This window comes from Patagioenas fasciata, chromosome 8 (assembly GCF_037038585.1).
Source record: "Patagioenas fasciata isolate bPatFas1 chromosome 8, bPatFas1.hap1, whole genome shotgun sequence".
Lineage (NCBI taxonomy): Eukaryota > Metazoa > Chordata > Aves > Columbiformes > Columbidae > Patagioenas > Patagioenas fasciata.
This window is the reverse complement of record NC_092527.1, coordinates 33,221,513-33,246,016: the sequence shown is the minus strand read 5'-3', so window position 1 is coordinate 33,246,016 and position 24,504 is coordinate 33,221,513. Positions and strand designations below refer to the sequence as shown.

Below are 24,504 nucleotides of genomic sequence, written 5' to 3'. Positions count from 1 at the left end.
ATAAAGTGGGCGAGAACAAAAAGCTGCAATGTAGCCACCAATACCTGAAGGAACAGCAAAAGGCAGATGATGCGCTTTTCTTTCTCTGGGCACATTCTTCATCCCCCAGTTCTGCTTACTGTGGAAGTCTTCAAAGGGAAACTACCCACCCCAGACCTCACATGTAAAGAAGAAAAACCCATGTTTCAAAGACACATTGGTTACATTCAAATGTGTCTAAATGCCAGTCTAATTCCTCTCAAACACTTGCCTACAGTTAGTTGACCAAACCATTAGGATCTGAGCAATAAGATCCATCAGCTGTCCAGTTAAACATCCACTTAAAGGGACAACATTGCTGATTTAATCTTCCAAACTTTCTGCCAAGTTTGCTACCACAAAGCGTAGGGGGGGGAGCGATGCTCTGTAATGAGCACTGGTAAGAGGGACAACTGTCTCCTTTTAGCAACCTTGTTTCTAGCTGAGGAGGTGGAAGTCTGAGCAGCTTTCCTTCCACTCCCAGCCATCTGTTATAAAACCTCATAAAGGACAGTTCTGCGTCAGCAATTATTATTGATAAAACGAAAGTGCTCTGCCACAATCTTTAAACCAGGATTTTTAAAAATTCTTTCAGTCCACAGAGAAACTTAGTTTTTCACAGAGCTACGGACTAGCAGCAGTCTCGATGACTTGCCCCCCAACACCCCCTTTCCCCAACATGCAGCATGTTCTGTGCCAGTGATCTCCCCTGAGTTTAACACCGCTATCTGCATTTTGGGGAAAGAGAAGAAACCTGACCTCATGCAGTATTTTACCAAGAAAGCCCAGAAGTCAGACGGCACTAGTACAAATACCATAAAAATAAAATTTAGGAAAATAAAACAGAGGGGAAAAAAAAATCCACAACCCAAACCACAATAGAAACAATACTTTGTGTTCCTATTTTAAGTGCCTCTCTCAATGCTATATGCATAGCAGCTAAAGGCAAGCTGGAAACCAGCCAGGTCCTGGCTGCCAGCAAAAATTTTGTCACCTCCTTTGAACATCTGAAGTATGTTTACCCAATAGATTTCATTAAATTACACTTCCATTAGGAAGCATACAATGTTGATACTCATCTCAAAGATAAAAGGGATCGCTAAGAGGCATGTCATCCTGCTCCCCAGCTGATTGCTATTTCTGGGCCAATCAAGGAGAGGAGCCAGAACAATACTTAGTTAAAAAAATGCAGCATCTCCCCAAGGACTACATACTAAGAGACTGCAGCTCCATTATCAAAATGAGCATATCATTAATGACAATACACATACAGCACGTTATTTTAATACAACTCATACACAATAAACAAGCTGTATTTGGGTCATTAGCTGAATTTGTAAAGCAGTATTTCCAAGGGTTAGAAACTCCTTATCGAGATAGGAAGTTTATAGGTTGGGGGCAGCGGGGGAAACAAATATTTTATACGATCCCAAAATACAGTGAATATAATAACACTGTGTGGTTTGAAGTGCATTGTAGTAGCTAACAGAACAATAGGCTATTCAAGCACAAGTTCCCATTTTAAAGTAAAGCAGAAGTAATTTAAAACAAGAGGCACTGTTTTGCTAAATATCTATGAGGGACAATGAAAGCAAAATGCCACTGACGCAGTTTATGCTGTCTATATCACCTTTTAAATCATTATTACTGTGCCGTCAAAAAATGCAAAAAGGGACTCACGGTAAATTTCAAAAACATTTTAAGAAATTATAGCAACAAACATGCAGATTGTGTGGCAAGACACTGCGGAGGGAATAATATGAGATACTCGAATTCACAAGTCCATGAGGACTGTTGTGCTGTTTTCCTACGGTAGGCTGAGCCTTTCCTAGTGGAGAGGAGGAGATATCTTTGTCTCTAAGCACTGGTGTTCGATGTATGATGTTTACTGTGCTTCCTAATCTCCAATTCACATAACAGCAATAAAGGGAAAAGGACAAAACCATGCTAATTAAAACCCGAAGTAATAGGAAAGGGTTGGGAGGGGTTAGCTCTTCACAGCCAAGCTCTGCCCAGTCCTTTTGCAGCAATCTGTGATTATTAATCTCTAAAAACACTCCTTGCTCAATATTCTGCAATCTAGACTTCAGCCAATCTCTTTCAACATGCAGAAAACCTTTCAGTTGAGCCATATTTGACATATCATATGAACTCCAATTATCCATCTTTTTGCAATTAATCATCTCACAATTACATTTCCTGCACTTATAAGCATCCAGCTGGGAACGGAGTTTTAATCTAGGAAATAAAAAAAAGGATTCAGGTTTCTAACAAATTACTTCTAATTAACCAGAACCTTTTCTAGTCATTCCAACCTAAAGACGCCTACAGCAAATGAAAGAATTTATTGTTTGCATTCTTAATGATATTTTAAAATTTCAATTTCCCTGATGAGTAACTTTCAGGAAATTCACTGCACTTATATCTACTTAAACAAACATTCTGTTAAGCACAACAACAACAAAAAAAACCTAGGGGAAGAAAAAGAGAGCTGGTATTAACACTCAACAGAAAAGCCAATAAATAAAGCTAAAGAACCAGAATGCTAATTAACAGCAACTTCTCTATGCTGCCCAGGCCCTGCCAGGGTTATTTGGGATCTCAAAACTATGTTCTCAAATAATGCTTCAGAAATTAAAGGTATATTTGGGTTTTTTTTAGGAAAAAAATGGTCAGCTCTACAGATACAAGACAGCAATTTAGAGTCAGTATAAAGGACGTGGATTAAATGAAGCCACCTAGTTAGATAACTCAGGAAGCGAAGTCAACGGTGGTGAAACAGCACATGAAAGAGCTTCGTCCCACAACTTCCAGTGATTTCCCCAGGGAAAGATTTGGAATAAGAACCATGCAAAACATGCTTACTGCGCGACTGGGAACCGCTTGGTATCACAGGGAGGTAACATGAGGTAACTATCAAATGTAACAGTTTCATTTACATTAAGTCTTATCAATTTTCTCCAACTGTTTCAGAAAGTCAATGCAAACATCTGACAGAATATGATGTTGCAAAGTAAAGTAAACCTTTCATGTTCTTTGGACAGTCAAATACCAGAGGGTTTTCTGTCAATTATGCAGTATCACAGATGTACATCCCAAATCTGCCCTTCTAACTAACAAAAAGAAAACAATATACAGCTCAAAAATGCTCTTGAGAGCTACCTTTAAGTAATACATAATATATAAGTCAGTCTAACTGCAGAAATATCTCTGCTCAAAAAGTTGGCATTCATTAATGCACTACCAAAGTTTCCACAACACAAAACAGGACTGCACTAATAGGCTGATTAATTCAATACCAATTTGAAGTAGTTAATTATTCTGGAAAAGGGTTATTTTTAATACATCTTAAGCTTTCCAAAACTATTAAATTTTACATGCCTGTATCAACCTTCCATTACTTTGACTTTCACTAACTACCTCTGTAGGCACTTCGAGAACACCAAAACCATTGGTGCATTTTTGTTTTATTTATAACCAAGCTCCAGTTGTGACTGTGGACATCCTTTAGCTCATTTACAAGGGAAAAACAACAAAACTGGTAGCGACTACTAAAATTCAGCAAATCATAATTCCTGCCACAACAGTCACAGCTTTAACTCCCAACAGAACAGCATCACAAACCAATTTATACCAATCTTCCCTTCCCAAACTTCTGCTTAACCTCTCTACCCGACACACAGAGTACAGCACATTCGATGAGGTGTGAGGAAAGGGTGGATTCTCTATTATGAGATTCACAGATACATCCTCAGCTATTATAGAATCAAGATTCAAACCACTCCCTCATCCCTGGAGATTCCAACCTGAGAGTTGTGTGAAACATCATGAAATATCTACCAACACATTTCCAATCCAGCGGTGCACTTTCAGTTGTGATAAAGGAAGACCTGCACGAAGTAGCAGCAAGAACATTATGGAAAAGTACATCTTAGTTGTGAAATCGGTCACCAAAAGACAGAGTGAAAAGCCTGGATGTCAGAAAGAGGACAGTGTGAAAGCACAGCCACATTTTCTTCTCAAAGTCCTGCTCAAGACTAAAATGGGAAACTGAGAGACAGAATTCAGACAGGCTACAGGCTTCAGTAGGAACTCTGCTCACAGCTACCGGGATCAAAATGGGAATTCCCATTCTGAAAGCAATGCAAGACACTCAGTATTTCAATGCATGCTCTAAGCCAGCACTGTGAAATCCCACCAGAATTCTACCACGTTGGTGCATCAAGGACCCTGCATTGCCCACCCAGACACCAGACCGCAGGCAGATGTGCTTAGGTGTGCGATGGAAAAACATTACTTGAGCAGTGTGGATCGAGTAGTTTTAAAAGTCAGAAAGACCAAGGACAGGGAACTTAGAGGTCCCTTGGGACACCCGGCAGAGCTGCACAGGTCCCAGCTTCAGGCCAGCCTTTGAGCAGGGCCCAGCTCAGCAAGGACCACGGCCAGGTAGGGCCATGGGAAGCTGGAGAGCAACATCTCAGGGCATTCCTGGAGCAGGGACTTAAGGCCCTCAAATGGGGACCTGGGTGAGTGGGGGAGGCTGTTCAGGGCCATTAAAGGCTATTGGTGCCCTCAGGGCCCTGACCACTCAAAACTGGGCACAACTTTCACAAGATGTGATGTTAACCCCAGCTTGCAGAGGATGCAGAAAAAAAAAGTCAAGCAGATAGTGCATTTACGTCACCACGGAGGAGACCAGGGTCAAGTCAGAAATATTCTGCATACAAAGCAACCCCGATGTGGGTTACAGCCAAGGCCATGTTTGTTGTCACAATAAACTGTTCTAACATTTTAAAACAGTTTTACTGGGTTACTGCCCTTGAGTCACACTTACAAACCTTGAATCATTGGCAAGTCAGGAATGAACAGGTGATAATGCAGAGAGATTCAGAAGGTACTAGGTGAACATAAAAAATGAAAAGAATTAGAAGAAAAAACACCCTCTCAGCCGTAGTCATTTAAGTAGGAACACCACAGAGAAAAGCTCTTAAGTGCAAATCTTTCTTATTGCAGCGTTACTTTCAGTGGCACATGAAACAGCAATGATAACAGGCTCAAAAAAAACTTTGAAAATAAAGTTAAAAGATACATGTAACTTAAAACTAACATCTTTTCCTACACAGAAAGGTTAAATTGTGGGGTTGACATTTGCATTTGTTACGTTGTCAACGTTTCCTGCCTATCAGCCTATGTACAAACAATATCTAAAGATGTCATCTACATATTTATACCAAAGGAGTTTATGAACAAGACCTGTCAGTATATTTTAACACCTTTCCAAAACGTCAGCTTTCATCAGGTATAAACACAACATGTTTAATTTATTAGTTTGGTTTAATATAAAAAGTTGACAATCATATGTCACCATAACTATTGATAAGGTAAATAAGGACTACAGGAAACCGTCAAAAAGTTATTAAAATATTTCTCAGCTTCCTGAATCAAATTGGATTTACTGGCTTTTCTCTGTCAATAAGCGCATCACCTATTTTTCTTCATATGGCTATTTTTTGAAGTGATGTGTCCAACAGTGAAGTTTAGAGACAGACTATAATTCTCGGAGAATCTGAATTCTACTTTAAGTGTTTTGGGCAGGGGAAAAGGCTTTGTCTGGTGTTGAAAAAACCCAAAAAAAAATAAAAACCAACCAACCAAACAAAAAAACCCACACATGCAAAAAAAATATATCTTCTTCTGATCTAAAATATACTAAGCCGGGATAAAAGTTGAAGCATAAGGCACAAAAAACTTTGAATAGGACTCTGAAGTTAAGCAAAGCAATATATTTGTTTCTACTCCCTACAGGAGGTTCTTGATTCAATTCCCTCAAGAGCATTGCTATTATCAAAAGTCCACCTTTGTTTGTAATGTCAGGAGGACAACCTGTTCTCCATTCTTTCTAGGTACTTCCCCGAAAAATGTAACAGAGGGCAGCAGAGCCTTATTTCAATAATTTCATCCCTGCCACCACTGCACAGCCAAACACCTCCTCAGTGAGTCATTCCAGCCAGATTGCTATAGTTTGCTTTATAGGGAAAAAAAAATGAACAAAATATACAGCAAAAAAACCCACCCCAAACTAAACACATCCACACCACACTATTTATCTGAGTGCAAGGATAAACTCCATTGTACAGACTAGTTCAAACACTCCTGCCCAAGTCAAACCCAGGCCAGATTCCAGCCAGCAGTACACAAGAGTTTAAAGGCAGGTGGGAAATAGAGAATGGACTGTTTGTTGACAGCCTCTCCCTGCCGGATGAGGCTTTTGTTTTCTTCAGCAAGTCTCACTCAACAAAAGCAAAAACTTTTAAAGTTTGCCCCAGAAAGAGAAGCAGAAAAGTGAAAATGGGGAGGGAGAGGAGCAAATTTTCCTTATGCTCATTCCAAAATTCCCACATTTTAAACCAAAATCTCTACAGGACACAAATGCTGAGCCACCGATCTGCATCGCTGAGTGCTGGACATGTGGCTCATGAATGGAAAAAGGGACCTTAATACCACATTTGAAACGGACTCCAAGTATGGGTCAGAAGAAAGATGCAGCCCAGGTGCCTTCAACTGAAATAAAGATCTAACAGGAGGAGAACATGTCAGAAAGCGAGAAAAAGACAAAAGGAGCACTAAGGGCTTAAAAAGGCTGGGAAAGCAATTCAGGTTAGCAACCCCTAACTTAATCCTGACCTTTCTGTAACTTTTTGCCTTGATTTAGTTGACTGAACTAACTTTGTGGGAAGCTTACACAGCTGAACCACAGAATCTGATTTCTCCTGAAGACTGGGCGGAAAGAAGAGGAAATCGCCTGGTCACTTAGAGGTATTAATAGCATTGAATTACAAAACAATATGAAAACACAGTCACTACACCTAATTTTTTTGATTAAAATAAAATCCTACAACTATAGTTAAGACCCTCTCTTAGTATTTTTAGTTTTACTCCCAATCACATTAATCGTAGGTGAATAACTCTCAATCTTTTTTGAAGGATGCTAGACAGTATAACAAATGAAAACCTGTAGTTTCAGAGATAGCTGCTGTAAGAGCAGCCCATAATAGTGAAATTAACCTATATTTCTTAAACAAATTTTAAAAATAATCACAAGAAACATATCAACAAAACAACTCAGTTCCTTATCAACAAAACAACTCAGTTCCTTGTGTTGTTCTGTTTAGTTGATACTATCACTTGGCTCTCTGAAAATAGGAATTCCTGTATCAAAATATTTGCAGTTACATGTCCCAAAATACCAACCATCATTATGGAAAGTTACTTTTCACATTTTGAAATAGGATAATTTGTTTTGATATTAACATCACTATTCTCTCTTAAATAAAATATTAGATACCACTTTTTTCCTGGTTGGTGATACAGTCCAGCAAAGGTTACAGTTCAGTTGAACAAGGGCTCAAAGTCTTCTACTCACAAATCAGTGGAAAGAAAGGTGCTATCTTCGTAATGCAGGAGCATCTTCTAAGTTCCAAGCCAAGACCCACCAAATACAATACGACCCTTTTTCTTTGACTTGCCAGAATTCACACGTGAAGTCTTTAGTGAACACGTACAAAGTCTGCAACTGCAATTCAGTGTTTTCCAAAAGCCCACCTAACACGTTTCCACGCTGACCAGGAGGGTAAGCTGGCAAACACTACCCTTATTCATTCGAGTCTTAACTTCTCTGAAAATGAAAAAAAAAAAAAAACACAAACAAACTAAGGGCATGTTGGAAAGTTGTGGGGGTTCAGAAAGTGAGCACAAATGCCAATCAATGGGAAACATGCAGAGCCCACACACACACTCCCCACTTTCTCCTTATACACCAGGCACCAAATGCTTAGTTAGCCAGAATATTTCTTTTCATTAAACCCATTAGAACTTGTTACATGTTACTATAGTAGGAGAAATTACTCTGTTCTACTGTTGACCCCAGAAGCCACCTGCTATATTCCTTTCTTACTATCTGTTCTTTATATTTCTACTCTAATAGTCATTGATCAGCTCTTTAAGGAGGGAACCCTCTGCAGTATTTATTAAATATTGGAAAAGGCTTATTTTCCTAGCACTGGCACCCCAAAGGCAGTTTATAAAAAGCAAATAAAAACTAAGAGAGGTGCTTCATTTGATCCACTTACTATAAATGTATATGAGCATTAAATTGTCAAAAGTACAACTTACAGATCCTCCAGCCTTTGCAGGGATTTCCTCCCCAGCTGAGTCACAACAGCAAGTTTAAAGAGACTTTGTGGCCAAAAACGACTTTTTGTTGTGGTTTGTACAGCAGCTTTAAGGGAAGCTCAGTGTACTTGGGACTGAACACTAAATGATTGCAGAATACAAATTAAAAGTTACCAAACAAAAGAACGGAGATATTAATACTTTTTCCATAGGCTTCACACAGCAAAGAACATTACAAAGGGGTGAGGGGGGAATCATTCTAATACAACTCCAGCTGCATTCTTTTGCTTTATATTTCTTCCTCACTAGGTCTTAAGGCAGAAACAAGACACTTACACTGCTGTTAAAAAGTCCATCTCCTTTCACCTGCACAGGCCAGTTTTAAAGAACCATAAATTCCTCCTCTGCTTACTACTGGTATGTTAAAAAGAACCAGCTTACAACACAGAATGGGCAGGTTTTATCAGAGAGAAAACAGGCTGTTTAGTTATTAAACAGCATTTTAAAATATTTGCAACTTGTAAATATTAAAGAAATTTAATATTTTTCAGGATAAATGAAAGTCTACCTACACAAGGAAATAGTACCAACATTGTATGAACATCTACTTTGTTCTTGAGTTACAGTTTGCGGGAGAGGTGGCAAAAAAAGATTCAGTTAAATTCAACTGTAATTTGTAAGAAAAAAGATGGAATGAACTGATGGATTTTCGTTAAGAATCCGTGACACTAATAAATTCATACTAACACATTAGCTCTTCACAAAGATTTTTTAATCCATTATAGTAGATTTCTTGAGAGAAAACCAAACCAGAATTTAAGCGAACTGCATTTCTATTGCACTAAATTTCAGTATTCCACTTGTGGAAAGCCAAGATTATAAAAATAAAACTATGCAAAACATGATACTTGGCAACTTCCATTTCTCATAAAGCACAGAAAAAGTTAACACAACATCACTAAAGCAGCACTCTGGAAAGCATCAGAAATAAAGAGAGAACACATCCGTCGATGTTTCTTCATTTCACTTACTAACAAATCTAGGATATATTTGCATTTACAGGAATTTTTAACTGGCACAGAACAATTCTTACTATGCCAATAACATTACCATAAATTTATGGCCTGTCTCCCACTGTTCTATGGCAAAGGTTTTCAGCAAAACCCAAGGTAATATTATTTGTACTAGCAGAACATAATGAATGCTACTATTTGTAATGTTTGACAGCTGTATGACAACCAGACATACAATACATTCAGTTACGCAAAGAGATTTTTTCCGCTCTAATTTTTGCCTATGATGCAATCGGAATTTCAACAAGCAATTCATATGTAACGATCATATAAAATTTTCCCCTTGAATTCTGATTGAGGAAAATATCAAGATGAAGCACAAACCTCTTGAAGTTGGGTAGAAATAGCTACTTTCAACAGCAGTGCTTATATTTCAAGTTGGATTTCATGAAAGCAACTGAACCCAGCAAGCAGGCAAAAAAAAAAAAGCCATTAACCATCCATTTGCCAAACTAATTTTTGACATGGGACAGTTAATCAGTCACCAATAAAAACTTCAGCATTTACCAAACAGCAGCTTCACCATAAAGGAAAGCTATTTTTGACCATGGCAATTAGTCTCCTCATGTTTCAAACACTAAATTCTATTTTCACATTAATTTTTAAAACTATGTGGCTTTAACTTAAAATAAACTGTACATCAAAAGAATGCAAAATAAACAGCCAGGAACACAATTTGACGAATTGGATTTATTGAGTTTATTTAGCTAAACAGGGTCCATTGGATCTCTTTAATAGGCTGACAGTTGCACTGGGCTGGTTAATAAAACATTCAACACAGTATCTTCAGCCAATATAGAAATGCAAATCCCACCAGAAATATTTTATTCATGAAACAGTAATTTCAGTTACTACCAAAGCAAAAAAAGGAAAAAAAGAAACAGGGGGGAAAAAAGGGAAGCGGGAGGGGGAGGAGAAAAAAAAAACCCTGGACTTGCTTTGCAAACAAACAGTGCCATCTACTGTCATTCCCCGACCAAACCAACCAAGAACTGGGAAAAGGGCTGTAACTAATCCTTCCAGCATCAAGTTGGTACCTTCTCCCTATTTTGTTGCTTTATCAGTGGCGTGTCTCTGCCTGATTTGCAGTCAAATACAAATTAGCCTCACTCTAGCTGGAAGAAAAATGAGTGATAACAGGGTAAGAACTTGAGAGCGCAGCTCTAGTCTGAAGCACGAGCGTGTTAAAATGATGTGGGGTTTTGCTCAGCTTGTCTGCTGTTTTTTTCTGGAAATCTTTATGTTTCTAACCCATGGTAGAAACCAAATCAAACTTGTGCATACATGAGTGTGAGCAATACAACAAAGGGAGAGTGAGACACGCTCTGTTCTGCTTTATTCATCATCGCATCCCACACCTCATGCTCCAACTGCAGAGCCTTTATTACAGCTGCTATCAAAAGCAGGACAATGGCAGCTGGCTTCTTTTTGCATGACAGGTAGGGGAGTATCACTTGATTAAAATAAGAAATCACTGGGAAAGTGGGAAACAGTAAAGCCTTCCTCCTTCTGTCCCCAAAAAGCAGCATTCACCTTCTGTATATGAAATTACTTTACTTACCAGCTGGCTAGAAGTGATTTGGAGTGGACATTGCTTTTTCCACTATCTGCTAGGAAGAACAGCACACAGATTTAATTCTACTACTTAGAGAAGCAGGAGTTTTAACATAAGAACAAATTACATGGTAAATAGAGAAATGATAGTTCTGTGCCTGGGAAAGGCTGACAGGGGCGGCATCCAGACGTGTCTAACGACGGCCAGGTGAGAAAGCAAGTTCAGCGAAAAAGGCAGAGCTGATGTCATGCTGGATTTCCATTACATGCCTTAAAACATATTTCACAGAAGGATTTCATTCTGCCGTAGACCACTTTTTAGTTTCATTTAACACAGAAACACACTGTGTGTGAAGGGAGAAAGGAAAGAGGCACGAATGCTTACAGTGCACTGCTTGAGTCCATATGCCTCTCATTCACAGCACCCAGACCGACATGAGAATTATCAGACTCACCAAACCACTTCCCGAGAGCACCTTCATTTGTAATCACTCTGACAAGTCTAGTGCCCCACAAAACGGTTTTTCTTAAAGTCCTGTGCATCACCTCCACAGCCACCGACTTGCTGAAGGACCAACAAACAGCACGGCCCAACACTCACCAGTCTTACCCCACGTGTTAACAGAGCAGCAACAACTCTGGAGAGACACAGAAGTTCCTATGAGTATCAAGGTGAAGTCGGTTCAGAGACGAGTCTAGTTAAGGAATTAATTTTATTGACATTACAAGTTTGCTGCTTGGTTGCCCTTACCCATTATATTATCTCCTCACACACTGTGTTATGAGATGCATCTTACGTGCTGAACACGGGGGAAATCTTTGTACGTAATACCTACAGAATGATAAAACTCAGGTGTGCTTCACTGGTCTGGCTTCTTGGCAGACTCAGTTAAGACAACCATAACCCCTTAGGTTAATTACAAATTAAGCATGTTCACTCCCAGATTTCACGCTTTACTCTAAGGAAAAGTACCTCATCACTAGTAAATTCCACAGTGAAATAAATTCCCTCCCTTCTCCACACTTCCACACAAAAAACAAAAAAAAATTCTAAGATGTAAATACATTAAGGTAAGTTTTCTACAGGGGATCTAAGTTATACCAGCTCTTAATCGTTCACCACAAATTCATTTTAGGCCTTGAATGTTACCAAAAAAAAAAAAAAAACAAAAAGAAAAAAAAAGGGAACATTCTTTTCTGTATCACATTTTCCCCATTCAAATATAGCAGTATTGTAAATAAAGTCACTGCACAATGTCAAATACCTCCACCTTCCTCTACCACGAACCCACAAAGGTGGGGACACAAGTGAAAACAAACTGAAGACAATGCAGAATTTTTCTCTATAGGAAAGAAGTTGGCCTAATGTTCAGCAGCAGCAAAGCAGACAAATATCATATCAGAAGTTATAAGAAAGGAGCAGAGGAAAGAAACCATGGCCTCTGTATAGAGCAGTTTGAGTACAGCGTAGAGGACTGATTACTTATCTCAAGAAGGTGACAGTATCTATAAAAATGGCAGAGCGAAGGAACGTTTGTTCACAAAATGTTTTCTCAGAATTAGATTCTCAAAGTACACGGTCAGATATTTCAAATTCTTTCTTCTGAAATGTAATCGGTTCAATCTTGTGTGCATTGAAACAAATCCTTCACAGCCCTGTTCAAAAAGAGTTGTACTAATCATGTAGCAAAAACTAACCTGCGTTCAAAAGTTTCATATTTGCCAACAAGGTCAGGTTTTCACTACAGGCACATGTGCCTGCCCGGGCAGGGCGCACGTGGAACACGTACACATGGTGGGTTCCCTGTTTCTAATAATGTCATTGGGATACAATTATGAAGATCTACACATCCGCACGACACACAGTTCATGATTTTGTAACTATCAAGCAAGAATGCTTAGCTTTATATATCAAAATAATTCAGCAACAATCGCTCAAACTGGAAAGCTAGGGAAGACTGGCCATAAAGATACAGGTCACTAACTCGTCATTTAACAAACGTCATTCATTATGCTTGTAGCCATATAAATATTTGCCTAGGTAGGTAACTGAACCTGAAACAAGGATAACAGTATTAGCAAAAAGCAGCAAGAATATAACAGACGCAGTTGTTCAGGTGAGCTTCTGGACTCAGGTGGTACTTCAGAGTCCACACAAGAGCAAGCTTTATCAAATGACGTTTCATCATTTATCTCCTTAAATGTTTTTAAAGCTTAACAGAAATTGCCATTTACACAATTATCCTGAACAGAACCTGTAGGAGATATGAAATGTGAATATATATCTTCACTATTGACTGAGCTGAAGCTATTGTTAAATGTCAAAAATGTTTAAACGTTTAGTCAAGTTTTGCACAAGGTATCTGTCTACATATCTATGGCTTCTACCAGTCTTTTTTTTTTTGCTTTTAAGTTGAAGGTCAGAATAACCAAAATCAGTACCAATTCTGAGTCTTTAAAAGGCACGAGTACTGCCTCTGGGACTGATAACAAATGCTACCTGTAAAATTTGCCTCTGTGCTGCCATGATGGAATAGGAACAGTTCCTGTGCCTCGTCTTCCATTTGATGGTTATGTTTTCTTGTTGAATACACCCATTCTACTTTCAGCATTGATTATATAGTACTCATTTTTGTAATAGGAATATTACTGTGTAATATGGTCTTACTGGATTTTTGTCTTTTCCTGTCTCATACTTCAGTTGTAAGTTTTTCAGGAAAACACTTAACTTTTTTCTTTCTTTTTTTTTCTTTTTTTATGGTGCCCTGATTTGCCCGGTATATGGAACCTTTGGGGTGAATACTAATGCTACCAGATAACTATGCATGGTTATGTTTATATAGCTACAGTTTCACACAAACTGGGATAGATTCAGGTCAAAGTATTTTTATAAAATCTTGAAAGCTTTTTACCACTGCATATCCCCACTGTTTAAAGGTCACCAGCTCTTTTCATGTAACAATCAACAAAAAAATGCTTTATTTGAAAAAATAAACAATACCTACAGTCCACGTGCTTAAAAAACTGCAACAAAATATAAGGCATTCAGAACTTCATGCAGGCAGTCACCATGGACATTTTACACCTGAAACAGTCGGAAACAAAATATTTACAAGCTTAAAGCACATAATGGTGCACGGGTAGGTGCAGGGAAAAAACACTGCCTGCTCGCAGGAAGGTGGTTTTAAATGTCAGGAACTCTTCAGTTGGTGGTCCCAAGACCTTAATCAACCCAGAAAGCCAAAGTGGGTGGTCTGCAACTCCACTTCGGGCCACAAGATAGAGCCACGACCACAGTCTCTGCAGCACAGGAGCCTGGTCCGTGCAGGAGCCCCAGAGCTGCAGCTTTGGGACCGCAGCATCCAACAAAACCCCACCATAATCATGCCATACTAAACTATTGAAAATGAGATCATAAACCCAAGATTTACAGCTGCAAGCTAAACAAGACAACATAAGGTTTAACAAACAGTTTTACTTTGTTTTGGCACATTCATCACATGCAGTAAGCAAGCCTGAAACTCAGCCTTTTGAGGGGTACACAGCTTTTTTGCAAAGAAGTATCACTTTATACTTGACCTATTCTTATGTTTCTCCCCAGACATCTGCTCTCCATGGAAGACTAGCCAGGACTAAGGCATCAGAAACCACTCCTGCCTTACACTGAGGTGCAATGCCTGCTTTGCTAATTTTCGCCATCCGTATTCACAGTGCTACGCTGAGCACTTTTAATGAGAAAACTGAGCTATTCTTTTTTTCATTCCCACTGTTCCACTCCAAGAGGGAGGGCCAAGACAGAGGAAGGTGGCCTTTCCTCCTCAGATATCATTTAATGCAATTAGTGGGTTACCAACTACCTGTGTGCAATACAACACGTGGGGTAGATGTTGGTGCCTCCACACACAACTCCAGACTGCAGAGCACCGATAACTAACTTGACTCAAGATAACAAGGCTTAGCAATGAGAGGAAATAAATCCTCCCATTTGCAACTTGTTCCTATTTGATTAGAAAGACAGTGATAAACAAGACATGTTTGGAGTAACTTTTCAAAGGACAGCTCAGCTAAGCTAAAATTCCTATTTTGCAGAATATACTCCTGGCATAGTAAACTGCATAGGAAAAATACATTAAATATTCATAAAGATGCCACAGTATGTAGTGAATAATATCAAAGTGATGGTCCAAAGTTTTGGCATTTTTACACGTATTACCGAAGATCAAATACACTCACTAATTATCTATTTCATGAGAAATAAACCCTGATGTTGTCCATCCTCATGGACAGTCCACATACTTCATGTTGCCTTCTCCTAACTTACAAGTATGTTGCTGTGCTGCTGTTTTCCATAACTGCTTGGATGAGTGAAGATTTTCAAGATGCTGTAAGACATGCAAAGAACCACAATATCAAAACTCATGTTCGTTACGATGAATATAAAAGAAAACTACTAGTCCCAGTTCTGTGTTCACTTCATGTTTGAAATACAGAACTTATTGAAACAGACTGAGGTATATATTCCTTTGCAATTTATTTCACAGAGGTCATTTCTTTAAAATGAAACACGCACTTCAAGATGATTGAGAAATGTCCTCTCTTCGGTGCACACCCTGCTTCACACAGGAAGAAAAGCCAAACCAAATATATTGGGATGCAGCTGAGACTCCAGCTCCGTTTATAAAGAATAACACTTAACTTTTGCAAGCTCACATCTGTGTGCCTTTTGGAAGAGCCAAGAACTTTAGGCAGCAAATCTGTAAGCTGATCCTAACCCAAAACTGCCAGTATCATTCCCAGTTAAGAACTTCCCTTCATCTATAAAAGTGAATTTGTTTTAGAAGTACTCAGATCTGCTCTCCCTAAAGGCCTGCTAAAGCTCTTACATAAACTCTATAGGCTTTGCTTACAGTCAAACAGATCATAGTTCATTCAGGACAGTATTAAGGCTTAACACTCAAAAGCACTTTCATTTCAGCAAATACTCTCAACTTCCTACCTTCAATGGTCCTGCAGCTTATGGAGTGAAAATAACATTTCCTCTCCTTCCTCTGCTTCCCTCTTTGAACTCACAACTGAATCATTTTGTTATATAGTTTCCAATAAGCTGTCCTTGATGAGAATAATCCAAAAATATTCTCAATGCCTCACATACAAACTTAGAAGAATGTTAGTACTTAGAAACTAGAATTATGTAGGAAATACAGTTGTAACAGCACTATTTTCTATAGAACTGAGATTTTTCCAAGCATAGCTGTTGTTTCCTTTCAGTACTTTGCTCCATCCTTAACTCCACTTTCTTTCCTTGGTCTTACGCTGAATGCCATCTTTGGGTTTCGGGCAGTTGGTATTTTCCCACTATTACAGTCTGTTCCTTCCTCTTTCACATGCTGTTTCTGGTCCTTTGGTCTGAACACAAACTCACATTCTTTTGATCACCTAACTCCTAGTGCTCTGACACATTTCTTCCACCCACACTCATTTCTCCTCTCCCATAGTGTCCGGTTCTGAACTCTCCCATTCCCTGTTGTGTGGGAATATGGAAGAACCAATTCCCCACTTCCGCCTACATAGAGAAATAGGCCAGCAACAAATACATGCAGAAAGCGAGTTCTCCCACACCTGAGAAGACACACAGCATTCACTACTGGTCCAGAAATTGTTCTCTCTTGGAAGCCACTGTTGAGCCAGTAGGACCATACACGCTTCCAACAGCACAACAGCAGGAGCTTGTCTCAAAATTTTGATGCAAGTCTTTTTACCCTAACATTCCACAAACTTTACAGAACTGCAACCATCTTTTAACTAATACATTTCTGTGCCACTTCTCGACTTGGCAGAAGCACAGAGGAGCAACAGTCAGCTGGGTTTCCTGGCTGCAGGTAGAAACATTGATTCCCCTCCCCTGAAGGAATAAACTGCTGCCAGCAATTTGAAAAAATTCACAGTTCTCCAGTGAATGGAAAATACTGCCAACAGTTATTTCTTTCTCCATACCCTGGAGGAACTGAGCTGCTGCCAATTAACATAGCATTTTCCTACACTTTGCAATCCCTTTGAACTTTTTCAGAATTTTAAAGGAAACAGTTTTGTCTCTACGTAAATCTATTCAGTGCAAATCCTCATCACAAAAAAGGACTGATAACTGTAGCAGAAGCCCCTAGACAAGGAAATCTTGTTAGTTTGCATCCATTACTTGAAAAAATGTAGTATTTATAATGGATTTATACAAAAGCCAAGAAGAATCTAACTGCAACAGAAAAGAAATCACAGAGACTAAGAAATGCAGTGCACAAGAGATAAACTACATTCAAAAATTCCATGTACTGGAGATTATATTGCTTTTCATGTTACTGCCCACATTACTACAAGCTGTCATAAACAAACCACTATTTTCCACTCAGGCTATACTTGCGTATTAATGCTGATGCTCTACCAATCATTCCTTGAGAAACAGGATTAAAAGCTGACTATTTTTCCTACAGCATGAACACTCACAATGTTTAATGGCCCAGAAACACTTCAGATCCAGGGCAAAGGGAAAGGCGGCTAGCAACTTGAATATTTGTGTGAGACTGCTACAAAAAGAAAAGCTTCCCTTCCCCAGTTTGGTTTTCATCCGTCCATAAACACAGCAAGATACACACAGAACTCATCTCTCACACGAGTCAAAAATAGCCTCTCAGTTGCCTGAATAACTGTGTTATTATTTTTAAAAATTCTCATCAATTCCTTCTTTATGTAATATGTTCAAAACTCACAAAATCAGCTTCAAGTTTTCCCATTTCTTGCTTGTAGCTTCTCATTCGACTGCTGTACATTCCTCGGCTTTGAGGTGGGATCTCTCGAACTTCAAGTTCCATCTGCTCAAGCTAGCAGGGGAAAACAAAGAGGGGACATGTAAATCAAATCATGTGAATTAAAGCAAGGATGAATTTACCTAAATTGTTCACAAATTCTAAGAAACATTCCTTCTTTATCAAGAAAAACATTGTTTAGTCTGCAAGATATAAACAATTTATCAAAATCTTAACACAGCCTTAAGTCAACAAACAAATGACAAAATTAATACATAGAAGGAATTATTCTAGTCAAACATGTCTGGATTTCAATTCCAAATGTGATGAATATATTTAATTACAAGAAAATAGTAAAACTGTGGTTAAAGAACTTCCTGCAAATGAACATAGTTCAGAAGAAAGCTGCCTCCATCTAGTCGTGTTGTTTTGGAAACCCTTGGCTGAAAAAGGTATTTTATTTGTTTTTATACACACAGACACATATCAGTGTATATATAAACATATATATGTGTTTATATATATATACATGTATATATGTGTGTATGTATGCACATGTTTAAAGTTTTAGTTACCACCAGCCGCTATGTTTAATAAAATAATTCTTCTTTTAAATACAGCTTGCTCAGCAGAATTACAAAGCCTAAACTGACTGCCTAAGCCTACATCCCAAATCTGTTTGTAGGTATATTAAAGAGCTGAATTTGGGGGTTTAATAACAATACTAATTCAAGAACTTGTATACAGCTGAATGCATTAAAACATCAGAGGTAGATTGTATCTTTCAAAAGCTTTTTCTGTTTATTCTTGCCGTGTAGAATACTAAGGGGCCTGAAATGCAGGAATATGGCTCAGAGGTACAGAAAATCAAAAGGAATTATAAACCAGGGTTGAGCTGCCTGCTAATTACCTGCCCACTGGGTCACAGAGCCTCCACCACACGGTGCTGTCTGTTCAGCTGAAGAATCCCTTACCTGCCTTTTAAAATCTTTCCAGCTTACTCTAAACCGATAAAAGAATACCCCTCCTTGGTTGCTGTAGGCACCTGAAACAATATTTACTCACCTCCTGCTGATCTCAGTTGAGCAATATGGCATTGGAACAGAAATGCCTTTCAATTAGGGTCCCAAGCTACTAGTTATGGGTCTTCACAAGGGACAGCTACAGTTTATTCCTATGTAATCGCTTGCTTAGACTTTGAAATTTCATCCTCATATCATAAGGAAAGCATCTGAATTGAATCAATGGAATTACCAGATACTCAGAAGTCATTCCGCCTGATCTATTCTGATTATACAAAATGATATTCAGTAATAAACTGTAAAGCAGACTTTAATTAAATAGTCAGTAATGAACTGAAACATACAAAGCAATTTCTAGTTCTACCCAGTTCTTTGGCTCAGGCTTAACTTTCCAAAGGGGTATTATAAATTAAACAGATAGCTGGAATTAATGGCTTATTTCTTATCAATCTCATCTCAATATTTTTGATCTCAAACGTTCTATAAACAGAGAAAACACTTCTCTCATATATATACAGTTGTATGTGAAGGCTGGGATACTTTGATGAAGCCTCAATTCTTATCTAGTACATAAAAAATGAAACCATCACCCAGCGAATGCAGAATCTGCTGCAAAGATCAGACCACAGTCCATGAAATCCAAAACGTTCATTCAAGACAGTCAGTATCAGAGGGTGTAAGGTCCGAGAATCGATGATGCAGGCGTATTTAGGCTGACAACATTTAACAGCTTTTTTTTTTTGTCATCAGGAGACTAAATGTGTACATTTTGTGGCTGAGCTGATAAACTTCCATGCAAAGTCACACAGAAGAAAGTGGTCCAAGCAAGTGAGAAACTAAACGCAACCTAATTTCATGCATCTTCACTTTCAGGCCTCATTATTGGTCATAAAATTATATTTTTGATACAAAAGTAAGAATAGAGCTAAACTCTTCTAAAAGCTAAAAATAACTTGACACTTAAATCTCAAAACATCTGTAGAAGCTCAAGTTTTCTTCAGAAAACCGAAAAGCAAAGAACTTCTGTAATTGCTTATGTTCACACTCGCCACCTCCGTGGTGAAGCTGAGTGTTTTGGCACCCTACTCCTGCCCACAGTCAAAAACCAGGCCACATCCTTAAGGCTCCTCAGGTGTTTAACCCAGTAGGTTTGCTCCTGACACCACCCAGTACACTCCCTGCAGTGAGCTCTGCAGACATTGGGATTTCCATTCAAAACTACAACAAAGTAAGGCAGCGCTGCTGATGATTTCCATTGAGACTCCAAAATAAACCTCCCTCTCCCGCAGGAACTTTTCCACATGGAAATTGCTCTGGAGAAATGCTAGCATTTTTCTGAAACTTGTAAGCTTGGCTATTTTACTTTGATTCTAAAGTCCTGGAACTAAAATAGAGATCTGTTAAAAATAAATAAATAAAAGCTAAATAAGAATAAACTAGTATTTGCAACATGATAATTTTGTGATGTGTCCTTCATAAAACATCAAGGCAAGTAATGCACAGGCAGTTTTTTCTTCTTAAAAGCAAAATTTCACTCAAAAATGCTAATTCCAACTCTTCTAGCACATGCTAGATTTTACACTCAAAGAACTTCCCAAAGGTTATCACAACATTCACCTTTCTTAAAAACCTGGTAAAAATAACATTCTGGTGCTCTACATAGGATGCAGAACAACAGGATTTCTCTCCAGAAATCTCAGTGCAGGCTGAAAATGCAGCCTGAGAGCCTGAAAAGTTTTGCTGCCAGTTCTGCACATAGATCAAATCAATTCCATCAGTGTTTTTACCCAAATAAAGCAGACAGTGTTTTAAAACAATCAATGGTTAGTCAATATAAATAAATTATCTCTACAATAATATTTATAATACATGAGAGTGTTATTTCCTAACCAAGAAGGAAATAAACCAAAATCGGCTAAACCCAGGTTTGATTACTCATGACAATGAAGCAAACCAATGTATGAAAACTATCAGTAGCAAGGAATTTAGTTTATTTTGATTTTCTACTGTAGCCTTTAGCTTAAAAGAGGATCTTTTTAATCAGTTCTGTTATTAGCAGGTTTGTTCAAATTGATTTTTAAACAAAAGCCTTGACATTAATCACAAACATGTGAGGTAATTGCTTAAAGCCAATAATTGAATTAAGCACCTGTCTAGCAGCATTAGCAACAAGATCTGAAACAAAAGCGTGAAAGAAAAGCCAGTACATTAAATGAAGATCATCAGGATAAAAGTATAGACACAGGATTTACTTTTTAATCTTATAATAAATACAAATTTAGATTATCTTTTCCTGACATGAGCCATTAACTCAACTTCTGCTCCTTCCAATCTTACTTTGTGTAGAAAACAAAATTTGAATTATTTTTCATCAGACCAGCCATGCTACAACATCCCCATATGGCGATGCTTTTTTGCCATGTCAAGTTGTAGAGAAAAGGAGACGAAAAACATTTCTAGATTTCTAGTTTCTTTTAGCTGCTTGAATATGAAAGTGCCTGAGAGGCCTTACTCAAACTTCAGAACATCCTTATGAGATGGGACAGTAATCTTACCAAGTTTCTCACTGAGAATACCAAAATCATTACTGCTCGGTTAGTAACCAAATTATTGATTTGAGTTGCTCAATTCTAAGAATTTTCGGGTGAGAAGAACTCATTTCATTTCCCTATTCTAACAGTCAGGTTACATTTCTGACACTAGACAGACCAAACTCATTTGCAAGCAACAAACAAAAGCAACTTCAGGCAAGGAACTATTGGCTATGTGGGCAAAAGTCAATGACAGCTGTCACCAACACCCTTTGCTCAGTTACCCCATACTTGCAAAATTTTACTTTTATACTCCATCCAGATGGAAGACGTGACACGCTGTAACGGGAACAAATATTTTAAAGAAGTCACAGTTGCTTAACACATACTGCTTTCTTCTGTCAGTGCAGATCACTAACTAATGCTTGGTTAACGTTTTTATTCTTCTCAGATCAGAAACCCACACTGCTATTGCTCCCTTGACCTCAAACACCTAAATATATTTACGCCTCACTTGCTAAAAGAGAAAAAATGATCTCCTGTTCTACAAGACAATCAGACAGACTAAATCAAGGAGGTGCATGGGTCCTGCAAGAAAAAAATAAACAGTCCAGGTGTGCAAATATTTAATTCAGTTTCTCAAGTAAAAGACCTAGTCCACAAGTCAAAGCCTGTAGCAGCCTATAATAGCTCACAGTAATAATGCAAACTTTAAATCATTTAACACAAGATTAACAAAAGCTACATTCCACTTGGGTATTTCATAGCCTCAAATAAGAACTATTTAAAAAATATTTCATTTTCTAATATATTATTGTGAAGTATTTTAGGGCACTGTGTGTTTTGAATGTTACCACTAATGAACCTATTATTTTCCCCAAGAATTGTCAGTTAACATATGAAAAGCCAAAACGTACCAGTTCCCTGGCTTCTTCGAGCTGTTTCTCAACATTTGCAACCATCTGCTTCTTGTCATCTGAAACAGAATTGTGAAAATACCAATATAATTGTGCACTTGCCATGAAAGAAAAATACACCATTTCAAAAGCTTATATGTATCAGTTAAATCTGACTTCAGGGATTTATTCTGTGTGATATGATCAAACACTGCAATACCCACATTAGTAAATCTAAAAAATAAAAAAAAGAAGATTGGAGAATCCTTGATGTCTTCTGGTTTGCTATGCAGCATTTGCTGGTTAGGAAAGCAGTTAGAGCTGCTCCAGGTGTAGAAGTTCTGCCTCACCAGGTGATTGCTGGGTGCGTACTGATGCACGAGAAGACACATACTTACATCAAATGGAAAAAAAATATACATATTTAAGAACAAAGGCTTATCCTATTTATTTGCAAAATATGAGATGCACAAAACCAAGCACCCCCCTTATAAATCCCACTTATAATGAATCCAGGTACTGAAGAAAAATGAGGTTTCTATTCCTCTGCTCCTATGCTGGTTGTAGAACCTCGTTTCTTCTGCTTTGACAAAAACAACATGCAATGCCATGGAAATGCTACAGGAAAACCACTGTCTTCTAGCAGCAGTAAAAAATTAGTAATAAAAGATAAAAATGTAAAAGAAACCCCTAGAATGAGTTATAGGCTATATGTAGCAATCATCACTCACCAGGTTCCCCAGCAAGTCTATACCCCAGCTATAGAGAGCATGTCTGACTTCCAACCTGCCTCTAGCCGTCCATCCTCAGGCAGAGCATCCAATATGAACAGATATTCAGTATCACGTCTGCCAAATATTCCAACTGCTTGACCACTTGGTTTGTTACAGAATGAAAGAGCACTTTCTGAGGAATATTCAGTCAGTGGATAATAAAAATTCTCCACATTGCTTAACTCCTGTGGGCATTTGGGGCTGCAATACTGCCACTTGCACCACCTCCTGCCACTCTCGTGGCCACATCTTCCATCCTTCTGACTGTAAATCCACACATTCATAGAATCACAGAATCATTTCGGTTGGAAGAGACCCTCAGGATCATCGAGTCCAACCATAACCTAACTCTAACACTAAACCATGTCCCTAAGAACCTTGCTTAAACCCCTTTTAAACACCTCCAGAGATGGTGACTCCACCACTTCCCTGGGCAGCCTGTTCTAATGACTGATTACCCTTCCTGTGAAGAATTTTTTCCTAATATCCAATCTAAATCAAAACTCTGCACATACAACCCTTTACACCAAGAGCATCATGAGACATCTGTGCTGGTGGTGCCTGATGAAGCATATAAAAAGTGAATTGTAGAAAAGTATCTACAGTCATTGCTCCCCAGAAATCATGCTGGATAAGTCTATGTTGGCACAAGAGACTTTATTGTGTATCTTCAGACATCACAATTTTCTTTTTCAGTCTGAATTCCTTTGCTTTTCTTCCACATGATGTCTTTGTATCCTAGAACTGACACATTAAACACCAAAAGAAACTGATTATCTCCTTTGATCCTCTGCATGCCACTGAATTTCAAGAGGGACTCCCTTTATTCAATTAATATAATTTCGCTTGTCACATGCTGAAATGCTTTACTTTTTTGAGCAAACTTAGTGCCATAGGCTGGAATCAGGGGATGCTGAGGTGGTAACCAAAACCAGAATTTCTGCCATATAAAGTAAAATGTGCTCTTAAAATAACCTTCTTTAAAAGCAACAGAACTACTACTGGAAGGACTATATGGCTACAGAGTTTTTGGTGAAGCATCCCCAGCATAAGCAAGTCACGTTCCAGCATCATGATCTGTCCTTCTTCACTTACATACATTGGAACTCTGCCTGCAGAGAGGGTCAGTCTCAGAAACATCTTTTCACCTTTAGGATAATGCAGAGATCTTTGCAAATTATCAGCTATTCAAGGACTAGAAATGCTGTCTTCTGAGGATACAACACTATGTCTAGCAAAACATAGCTAGAATAGAACCTTGAAGAACACTGAAGCCCCCCAAGGAAAGGGAATTCTGCCAGTGACACACAGGAGGAATTAGAGCTCACCTCTAAATCCTCCCAGAGTTTCCCTTCTGATCATTGAAAGAGGCACAGAATTTAATCAAGTAATCCTCTCTACAAAGCTAAAGGCATGCAAAAAACAGCATATTTTTTCCAAATCTGGAATTCATGTTGCCATGCCTGATGGATTCTACTACAGCAGAAGACGCAGGAAATGCTCATTTCTCTACAGCACTTCTAGTTCTCCGCAAGCAATGTCCTCCTTTAATTCCCCACCAGGTTCGCATGATGGCACGCAAGCCAGAAAATGTAACGGTTAATGATTTATCTACTTAACGTAACTAAACCCAAAAGAAAAGAGAATCTGCCATTTATTTGCCCACACATT

General features: G+C 38.4%; 1 protein-coding gene across 5 annotated transcripts in view; it reads right to left on the bottom strand.

The window, feature by feature from the left end:
* Positions 1 to 24,504, bottom strand: part of VTI1A (vesicle transport through interaction with t-SNAREs 1A) — a 264,780-nt gene that overhangs the window by 235,163 nt on the left and 5,113 nt on the right. For all 5 annotated transcript variants that reach the window (XM_071812147.1, XM_065843230.2, XM_065843227.2 and 2 more), the window contains exons 2-3: positions 22,082 to 22,140; positions 17,576 to 17,686 (exon numbers count right to left, since the gene is read on the bottom strand). In XM_071812147.1, coding sequence (XP_071668248.1) covers positions 17,576 to 17,686; positions 22,082 to 22,140 — 170 coding nt within the window. The remainder of the gene's footprint in view (positions 1 to 17,575; positions 17,687 to 22,081; positions 22,141 to 24,504) is intronic.